Source organism: Palaemon carinicauda, chromosome 1 (genome assembly GCF_036898095.1).
Source record: "Palaemon carinicauda isolate YSFRI2023 chromosome 1, ASM3689809v2, whole genome shotgun sequence".
Classification (NCBI taxonomy): Eukaryota; Metazoa; Arthropoda; class Malacostraca; order Decapoda; family Palaemonidae; genus Palaemon; species Palaemon carinicauda.
In genome coordinates, this window is record NC_090725.1 from 318,808,647 (window position 1) to 318,818,663 (window position 10,017).

At 40.2% G+C, this 10,017-nt stretch overlaps 1 protein-coding gene across 1 annotated transcript; it reads right to left on the reverse strand.

Annotated features, from left to right (window-relative positions):
* Window positions 1–5,768: 5,768 nt before the first annotated feature.
* Window positions 5,769–8,555, reverse strand: LOC137640669 (uncharacterized). The gene is made up of 4 exons (XM_068373170.1): window positions 8,510–8,555; window positions 6,534–7,117; window positions 6,024–6,263; window positions 5,769–5,873 (listed from the first exon to the last, which is right to left on the reverse strand). Exons 1-4 carry the CDS (start codon window positions 8,553–8,555, stop codon window positions 5,769–5,771), a joined length of 975 nt encoding a protein of 324 aa, XP_068229271.1.
* Between the last annotated feature and the right edge of the window lie 1,462 nt (window positions 8,556–10,017).

Sequence of the window (10,017 nt, forward strand, 5' to 3'; positions counted from 1 at the left end):
TCAGGAGAGCACGTCCTCCTTGGAAGAGCCAAGTAGGCAACGATTGGCCCGTGGTGTACCTTCTACTACGCAGGAAAAGGCGCTCGTGAGGAGTACTGTTCATGGAAGTGCACAATAAGGAGCGTATGGAATGGAGAGCATCTGGGAGAACAGTTTCCCACTGAGACACATCAAGGTTTCTTGTCTTAAGGGCCAATGTTAGAGTTTTCCATAAAATTCTGTTATATTTTTCAGCCTGACCATTCCCTTTAGGGTTATAAGGTGTAGTGCGACTGGTAGCTACATCTTTCTTCATCAGGAAATCCTTCAGCTCTTCAGATATGAAAGATGGACCCCTGTCAGTGCAGATATATGCTGGCATACCAAACAAAGCAAAAATTGCACCAAACAACTGATGACAGTTCTAGTGGTCATATCAGCACAAGGGAAAACAAAAGGGAACCTTGAAAATTCATCCACAACTGTGAGGAAGTACTTGTTTCTAGATTGAGAGGGAACTGGGCCTTTGAAATCTAAGTTCAGCCTCTCGAATGGCTGGGTTGCTTTGATCAGTTGTCCCGAGTATTTGAAGAATCGAGGTTTGAGCTCTAAACACACTTGGCAAAAGGTGGTAATTTTCTTCACTACTTCTACCGCGTAAGGTAGATTCCGCCCTCGGACAAAATGCATCATACAAGATATTCCCGGGTGACATAGGATTTCATGAAGTTCTCTGAGTTTATCATAAGTAGTGGCACCACAGATGCGGGAGAGAGCATCAGCTGGTATGTTCTCTGTTCCTGGACGGTATACTATATCATAGTGAAAATATGAGAGTTCAACTCTCCACCTTGCTATTTTTTCATTCTTTATTTTACTGTTTGATTTAGAGTCAAACAAAAACTTTACACTACGCTGGTCCGTGATAAGCTTGAAATGGTGTCCAATTAAGTAGTCTCTCCACTTCCTCAATTCCTCCACTATGGCATAAGCATCCATTTCCACTGCAGAATGTCCCTGTTCACTGCGAGTAAGAGTGCGGGAGAAGAAAGCCACTGGGCGATTATTCTGTGTCAGAGTAGCTGCTATCGCATGACCTGAGACGTCCGTTTCCACAGTGAAAAGCGAGGAGGGCGTTACCACAGCACTAGCAATGTCTTTCTTCAAGTTCCCGAGAGCTTGCAGTGCTTCAGTAGATAAAGGAAAACCATTGGCTTGTGTGAGAGGGCGGATTTTCTCTGAAAAGTTTGGGATCCATCTTGAGTAATGTGCAAGCAAACCCATGGTCATGCGAAGAGAAGCTGCATCCTTTGGGGGTGAAAGATTCCAGAGTGGTTGCAAGCGTTCTGGATCGGGTTTGATTTCCCCATCCATTACTGAATACCCAAGTAATTTAATGGTTCTGACTTTGAAGTCACACTTGCTGTGGTTTAGAGTCAGGTTGTACTCCTCGGCCACCTTCAAAAACCTTCTTAATTATTATTATTATTATTACTATCCAAGCTACAACCCTAGTTGGAAAAGCAAGATGCTATAAGCCCAGGGGCTCCAACAGGGAAAAATAGCCCAGTGAGGAAAGGAAATAAGGAAATAAATAAATGAAGAGAACAAATTAACAATAAATCATTCTTAAATAAGAAACATCGTCAAAACAGACATGTCAAATAATAAACTATCAACAACATCATAAACAAATATGTCATAAATAAACTATAAAAAGACTATGTCTGCCTGGTCAACAAAAAAGCATTTGCTCCAACTTTGAACTTTTGAAGTTCTACTGATTCAACCACCGGATTAGGAAGATCATTCCACAACTTGGTCACAGATGGAATAAAACTTCTAGAGTACTGCGTAGTATTGAGCCTCGTGATGGAGAAGGCCTGGCTATTAGAATTAACTGCCTGCCTAGTATTACGAACAGGATAGAATTGTCCAGGGAGATCTGAATGTAAAGGATGGTCAGAGTTGTGAAAAATCTTATGCAACATACATAATGAACTAATTGAACGACGGTGCCAGATATTAATATCTAGATCAGGAATAAGAAATTTAATAGACCGTAAGTTTCTGTCCAACAAATTAAGATGAGAATCAGCAGCTGAAGACCAGACAGGAGAACAATACTCAAAACAAGGTAGAATGAAAGAATTAAAACACTTCTTCAGAATAGATTGATCACCGAAAATCTTGAAAGACTTTCTCAATAAGCCTATTTTTTGTGAAATTGAAGAAGACACAGACCTTATATGTTTCTCAAAAGTAAATTTACTGTCGAGAATCACACCTAAAATTTTGAAAGAGTCATACATATTTAAAGAAACATTATCAATACTGAGATCCGGATGTTGAGGAACCACCGTCCTTGACCTACTTACAATCATACTTTGAGTTTTGTTAGGATTCAACTTCATACCCCATAATTTGCACCATGCACTAATTCTAGCTAAATCTCTATTAAGGGATTCACCAACCCTAGATCTACATTCAGGGGATGGAATTGATGCAAAGAGAGTAGCATCATCTGCATATGCAACAAGCTTGTTTTCTAGGCCAAACCACATGTCATGTGTATATAGTATGAAAAGTAATGGGCCAAGAACACTACCCTGTGGAACACCGGATATCACATTCCTATAATCACTATGGTGCCCATCAACAACAACTCTTTGAGATCTATTACTTAAAAAATCAGTAATAATGCTAAGAAACGACCCACCCACTCCCAACTGTTTCAGTTTGAAAATATGGGCCTCGTGATTAACACGGTCAAAGGCAGCACTAAAATCAAGGCCAATCATACGAACTTCCCGACCACAATCAAGGGATTTCTGTACAGCATTGGAGATTGTAAGAAGGGCATCACATGCTCCAAGGCCTTTACGAAAACCAAATTGCAAACTAGGGAGTAGATGATTACCTTCAGCAAACCTATTAAGACGTTTTGCCAGAAGACGTTCAAAAACTTTAGATAATATGGGAGTTATGGAAATTGGGCGGTAATCAGTGGGACTTGAGCTACCACAAACACATTTACATAGAGGAGTAACATTACCAATTCTCCAACTAGTGCTAAAAGCTCCTCTTCTTGCTAACTTGCGCAAAATAACAGATAACTTTGGAGCTAAGAAATCTGCTGTCTTTATAAAAAACAAAGGAAAAATACCATTTGGGTCTACACCTCCATAAGCATCAAGGTCCATCAACAGAGCTTTAATCTCACGAGATCGAAAAGCTAAACTAGTTAGTTTAGCCTCAGGAAAACAGGAATGAGGAAGTTCAAGTTTTTCATTACTCTGTTTACTGTCAAAAACATCAGCCAAAAGGGTTGCCTTTTCCTTTGGACAGTGAGTGACTGAGCCATCTGGTTTAAGTAAAGGAGGAACTGTTGCATCTACACCAAAGAGTGCAGATTTAAGGGTAGACCACCATTTATGTTCCTGAGTTGTACCAGAAAGTGTTTCTTTTATGGTTAAATTGTACTCCTTTTCAGTTGAGGCATAAACTCTCTGAGCAAAAGCTCGAAGCTGAGTATAGTTGTTCCAGGTCAAATCTGATCTATTACCCTTCCAAAGTTGATAGGCCTCCTGCTTCTCCAAAAAAGCACGTCTACAATCATCATTGAACCACGGTTTGTCCTTCACTCGGTACCTTAGCACACGAGAAGGGATACGCCTATCAATTATGTTGACTAGATTATCATTCAAAGGGACAACAGGATCTACACTATTATATAATTGTGACCAATTCAAGCACAAAAGATCATGTAAAATCCCATTCCAGTCTGCTTGGGATTTCATATAAATTTTACAAGAATATGATATATCAGGGACAGGCTGCTCAGTCTTCACTAATAATGAAATCAAGGCATGATCAGATGTCCCGACTGGAGAACCAACCTTACCAGTTATAACGCCAGGGGAGTCAGTGTATACAAGGTCCAAGCAATTACCAGACCTGTGAGTAGCTTCATTTATGATTTGCTCACAGCCTGATTCAGAGGCAAAGTCTAAAGCTCTTAAGCCATGGCGATCGGTAGGAGAGATAGAACCTAACCACTCCCTATGGTGAGCATTAAAATCACCAACAAAGACAAAAGAAGCCTTTCTATCATCTTCTTGTATCTTAGCCATAATGGTAAGAAGACAATCGAAGATAGAATCATCCATGTCTGGATTCCGGTAGATCGAACATAAATAAAAGTTGTTATGCCTGCCACAAACTTTTATTACCTGAATCTCATGACATCCACATTGATAGCAGGACTTATGAGAAGCAGGGTACTCTGTCCTAATATACACCGCCATTCCCCTGGCCCTAGGGATGGCATCACGTTTCAACATTATTGGCTTCTTAAAACCAGTTATAAGGAGCTCAGATGAGTGCCTCATATTAGAAACCAAAGTTTCTGAGCACAAAAGAATATCATACTGTCTGGACGCAACTGTAAGGTCTTGGATATTTGCATGAAGACCACGAATATTGCAATACAGAAGACGACATTGACGAAATCTAGGACGTACTGGTCCCGGATTTCGCTCAATGTCTCCAGACAGCATTAGAATTGATAGAAATAAAAAAGAGACATCATACTTAAAAACTAGATTAACAAGAATTATAACAAAAACAATACGTACAGAATTATAAACAAAGTGATTAATGATACCCATAGACTATAGTAAAAAGTCGGAAAAACTGGTCAACATGGAGGAGCCGATACACCATGCAAGGCTAAATACCCTCCAGGATAGCCACTTCAACTGAAGGGAGGACAGTAAGGATGGTTTTGAGAAGAAAAAGAATCAGAAAAAGGAAAAGACAACCTCTTGATAAACCACCAGGCATCCATGGCCCTTCTATTAAGCCTGCCCAACACACCATTTCAAAAAAACAAGAGGAAGAAAAAAAAAATAAGATAGAATAGTGTGCCTGAGTGTACCCTCAAGCAAGAGAACTCCAACCCAAGACAGTGGAAGACCATGGTACAGAGGCTATGGCACTACCCAAGACTAGAGAACAGTGGTTTAATATTGGAGTGTCCTTCTCCTAGAAGAGCTGCTTACCACAGCTAAAGAGTCTCTTCTACCCTTACCAAGAGGAAAGTACACTGAACAAATTGCAGTACAGTATTTGACCCCTTGGGTGAAGAAGTGTTAAGTATCTCATTGTTGTCAGGTGTATGAGGAAAGACGAGAATATGTAAAGAATAGGCCAAACTATTCTGTGTAAGTGTAGGCAAAGAAAAAATAAGCCGTGACCAGAGAGAGGGATCCAATGCATTACTGTCTGGCCAGTCAAAGGATCCAATACCTCTCTAGTGGTAGTATCTCAACGGGCGGCTGGTGCCCTGGCCAACCTACTACCTGGTCATGCTCCTCCTCTGTCTCACCACACACAGTAACATTGTCTACATAAGCAAATGTACCACCTACTCTTTCTTTCTTAAGGATTTCGTCAAGCACACGTTGAAAAGCTGCTACTCCATTTTTAACTCTAAATGGAATGTGATTGAACTCATAAAGTTTACCCCCAGCTTCAAATGCAGTGTACGGTCTCTCTTCTTTTCTTATTGCAACCTGATGGTATGCACTTTTCAGATCTAAGGTACTGAACACCTTGTACCGTGCAATGTTGTTCACCATCTCGTCGATATTTGGCAAGGGGTAAGCATCAAGATCAGTGAACCTGTTTATAGTACGAGAGTAATCTACGACCATCCTCCTTTTCTGATTCTCCCCAGATGTCAGCAGCACTTGAGCTGTCCAAGGAGAATTACTAGGCCTTATTATTCATTCCGACATCATACGCTCAATCTCGGTTTCAATAAACTTCTTGTCACTCAAGGAGTATAGTCTTGACTTATTAGCCACTGGTCTACAATCTGGTGTCAGGTTCTTGAAAAGGAAAGGAGGGGACACCTTAACAACTCCTAGTGAACATATTTTCAAGGGAGGTTTCTCTCCTCAAAAATCCATTTCTAGACCAGAATGTTTCCCCAGGAAGTTATGCCCTAGAATCACATCACTACATAAGCTTTGTAACACCTTGAGTTTAACACCATGATAAGTGTCTCCTTTTAACTCAAAGTCCACACTGCACAGACCTAAGATGTTTGAGGACAAGGAGTCATCAGCCATGGAGACTTTTCCATGCTCTGGAGACATAGGTAGTTTGTTTAGGTCCACTAAATTATGATGCACAAAGCTGTGCGAACTCCCAGTATCAATAAGGGCACTGACAGTGCTACCATTAGGCTTGAGAGGTGTTATAGATTTTTCAAGACACTTAGGGGAGGCCCCCCACTATAAAAGCTAGCATTGCTGCAGAATATTTTGGGCTCGAAGAGCCACTCGCCTGTTTCACAGAGCAGCACACCTTAGCATAATATCCTTGCTTCTTACATTTCAAACACAATGCGTCCTTAGCAGGACACTGAGTTCGGGGATGCTGGTTGTTCCCACAAAAAAACAAAAAAAACATCGAGCACTAGAAGTAGCAGCAGAAACAGACTCTCTGTTATTTTCAGCACTAAATGATTCCTCCTCTCGACTCACTGCTGACACAGCAGCCTTAACAGGTTCTGCTGAAGAGTAGGAGGATGAATGCTTCTGGGCCATTTCTTGAGTGCAGGCCTGTTCATAAGCAGTATTTAAGTTCAGTGTCAAATTCTCCAACAGACGCTGGCGTATTGCACCAGAGACCAAACCATCAATGAAGGCATCCCGAACATAACTGTCACACGCTTCCTCCGCAGTTTCACTTTTGAATTGGCAGTCCTTAGCAAGTCGCTTCAGTGCCTGCAGGAACTGATCCATGGGCTCACCCGAGTTTTTCCTGCGAGTGGCAAGCAGATACCTGGCAAATATTTCATTGTTTGGTTTCACGTACAAAGATGTCAGAACCTCTTCAGCCTTCTCATAAGTCTCGCACTCAGAAATGTAGTCATACACACTAGGAGCCACATAGTTAGTGAGAAGAACCAGTTTGTCAAGCATAGGGGTAGTCAACTGCACCGCTTGAACGAAGTTTGTAAACATCCTCAGCCAGGGTGTCCACTCCTTGGCGGCCTGGGCAGAGTCAGGGTCCACATCAAACCGGGGTGGGCACAAAGGCGTTCCATGGCAATTGAATTGATTAACTGAATAAATTGAAGTAAACCCGGTGTATCCAGAACTAAGGTTTTAATCAGTTATCAATTCCACTGCAGTTATAACCTGCAAACAACAAAACAAACATTATCAGACACAGACATAAACATAGATAAACACTTGTGTTAACTAAGAAGGTACATACATCACACTCCTTATGAACGACAGGATAATATAAACAGGTTCAATATTACCACAAGTCCATTGTTTACATCTGAGAAACTGAAGGGAACTTATTGGCAATTGAATTGATTAACTGAACAAATTGAAGTAAACCCGGTGTATCCAGAACTAAGGTTTTATTCAGTTATCAATTCCACTGCAGTTATACCCTGCAAACAACAAAACAAACATTATCAGACAGACATAAACATAAATAAACACTTGTGTTAACTAAGAAGGTACATACATAACACTCCTTATGAACGACAGGATAATATAAACAGATTTAATTTTATCACAAGTCCATTGTTTACATCTGAGAAACTGAAGGGAACTTATTGCGCTTGCGTGTTTTCTATCGGTTTGGGGTGCAGTGTGTGCATTTTCAATGACATTTTTGTCGAGTTTTTTTTTTTTTAAACCAATTAACAGCTTGCAAATACTTCATATATTCCCGGATGTTGTTCCAATAGCCATTTCCCTCACCTTCCCCTCCAGTTTCAACTTAACCACCATAACATAAAGACGTCTCAAAGAGGGAACTTAAGTGAAGTACATCTATCTGTTTTGAAATTTAGTGTAATGTTATCTGTCGGCAATTGATTATGTTGGAAATGCTGTCAGTTCAGTGTAAAGCTAGTGTTACTCATATGAAATAAGAAAATAGCCACAAAATAATGGCACAAAGGTCCAATTCGGACTGAATTTTTCAGGAAGACTAGCACATCTCTACTGCAAAGCTTAAAAAATAAAATAAAAAAAAGAATAATAAGAGATGGTGTCAATCATAAGGTAAGGAATCATTCAGGATTTATTTTTTCATAATGTGAGGATTCAGTTGTGATCTACTTTATCTTAATGTAAGAATTTATTTGTGATTTACTTTTAGTTTGTGACCTGGGAAGGGGAGTCCGGATACTAGTTGTGACCTGGGAAGGGAAGTCCAGATAGCGGTTGTAACCTGGGAAGGGGAGTCAAGATAGCGATTGTGACCTGGGAAGGGGAGTCCCGATAGTGGTTGTGACCTGGGAAAGGGAGTCCCGATAGTGGTTGTTACCTGGGAAAGGGAGGCCAGATAGCGGTTGCGACCTGGGAAGTTGGGCCTGGGGGTAGACCTGGGAACTACTGGGTTAGGTTAGGTGGGTTTGTTAGAGTCTGTAACCTTTTTCAAATCTCAAGGTGAAAAATAGTCATGTTTTGGCCTGTTTTCAGACACTTACGAGAACCATGTATTTTCCAACTGGTTATATTGTGCTTCTTTTGCATTTCTGATCATTATTATTGCTGCAAATCACTCGTTCATGATATTTTCCCACCCCCAAAAAAAACCTGTTTCCCACTGGAGTCCCCCATAATTGTCTTTATAAGGGGGTAAAAAATTTATGAACAAGTGGTTTGTCCACGTGAACCAAGTATTTTCCAACTGGTTATATTGTGCTTCTTTTGCATTTCTGACCATTATTATTGCTGGAAATCACTTATTCATGATATTTCCCCCCCCCAAAAAAAAACCGTTTCCCACTGGGGTCCCCCATAATTGTATTTATATAAGGGGGTACAAAAACTCAATGAACGGATGGTTTTTCCCAATAATCATGGTCAGAAAGGCATAAAACATAAGATAACAAGTAGGGAAAATATATGATTCATGTATTTGGTTAGAAATTGAATTATCATATATTTACCCCTTAAACTAACCTGGACACATCTAATTATTTTAACTATGAGCTCTTCTAATTCTTCTTACTATCCCACAAGCAGCTCTAATTCCTTATACTAACCTACAGGTCATCTATTTCCCTAAACTCACTTACAAGCTATGCTAATTCCCTAAACAAAATGACAATCTCCTCTAACTCTATAAACTAACCTTCAACCTCCTCTAATTCCTATGAAAATGTATAGTAAACTGGTATTTTATAGTGAAGGTAGTAACAGAATAATTCAAGAAGACTTTCCAATCATATTTATGTTACATGTAAAGAATATCTGCTTAATGCAAAACAGTTAGAATAATGATTTTAAATATTTAACTTAGCCGGTGGATATATATGTAGCAAATGTCTCCGACGGTTGGCAGATTCAAAACTCGCGGGCGATCACGGTGTTGGGTTGCTGGGTGTACACTAGCGTCACCACTCGGCAGGATACTATCACTATTCCCAAATTCTTCAGTTCTTCTCTGCCGAGTTAGGTGTCAACATTGGTTCCTCCCTCGCGCTAAACCTAAAGATTTCAACAATTGGTGAAGTATTTGTTAATGGTTTTTTGGCTTTCGCTGTGTTGGATATTCTTCGAGTACTCTTGAACCCTATTTTGATTTGACTGTTGCTGAACTTTGCTTGTTTTTTTATCTCTCTTTGAACATTCCATTATGGCTGACCCTCCTCCTATTTATAGAAAATGTGCCAAAGATTGTAACAGGCGCCTTCAAAAGGCTTCCATCGATCACCACTCTATTTGTGTTAATTGTAGAGGTGAAGCTTGTCAATTAGGGAATTGATGCAATGAGTGTGTCATTTTGTCTGATTTTGAGTGGTTAGAGTATGACAAATATACTCGTAAACTTGAGAGAGATAGGGTAAGAAGAAGCTCTTCTCGTTCTCAAGAATTTTCCTCTTCCTATGCCCCTGAACCTGTTCCTTCCCCTGTAGTGGTAGTTTCAGAACCCCCTACTTGCACTAACGAACCTTCACTTAAAGGTATGATGAAGGCTATTCATGCTTTT

Excerpts from the sequence above, each read along its gene's own strand:
- LOC137640669 (XM_068373170.1), bottom strand. The coding sequence starts at position 8,555 with ATGCAAAAGAAGCACAATATAACCAGTTGGAAAATACATGGTTCTC. Across the intron at positions 7,118-8,509 it reads TTGGAAAATACATGGTTCTC|TTAATCAATTCAATTGCCAT; the intron begins GTAAGTGTCTGA and ends CAATTTATTCAG. Across the intron at positions 6,264-6,533 it reads TTAAGGCTGCTGTGTCAGCA|TGTCTTGAAAAATCTATAAC; the intron begins GTGAGTCGAGAG and ends GCCTCCCCTAAG.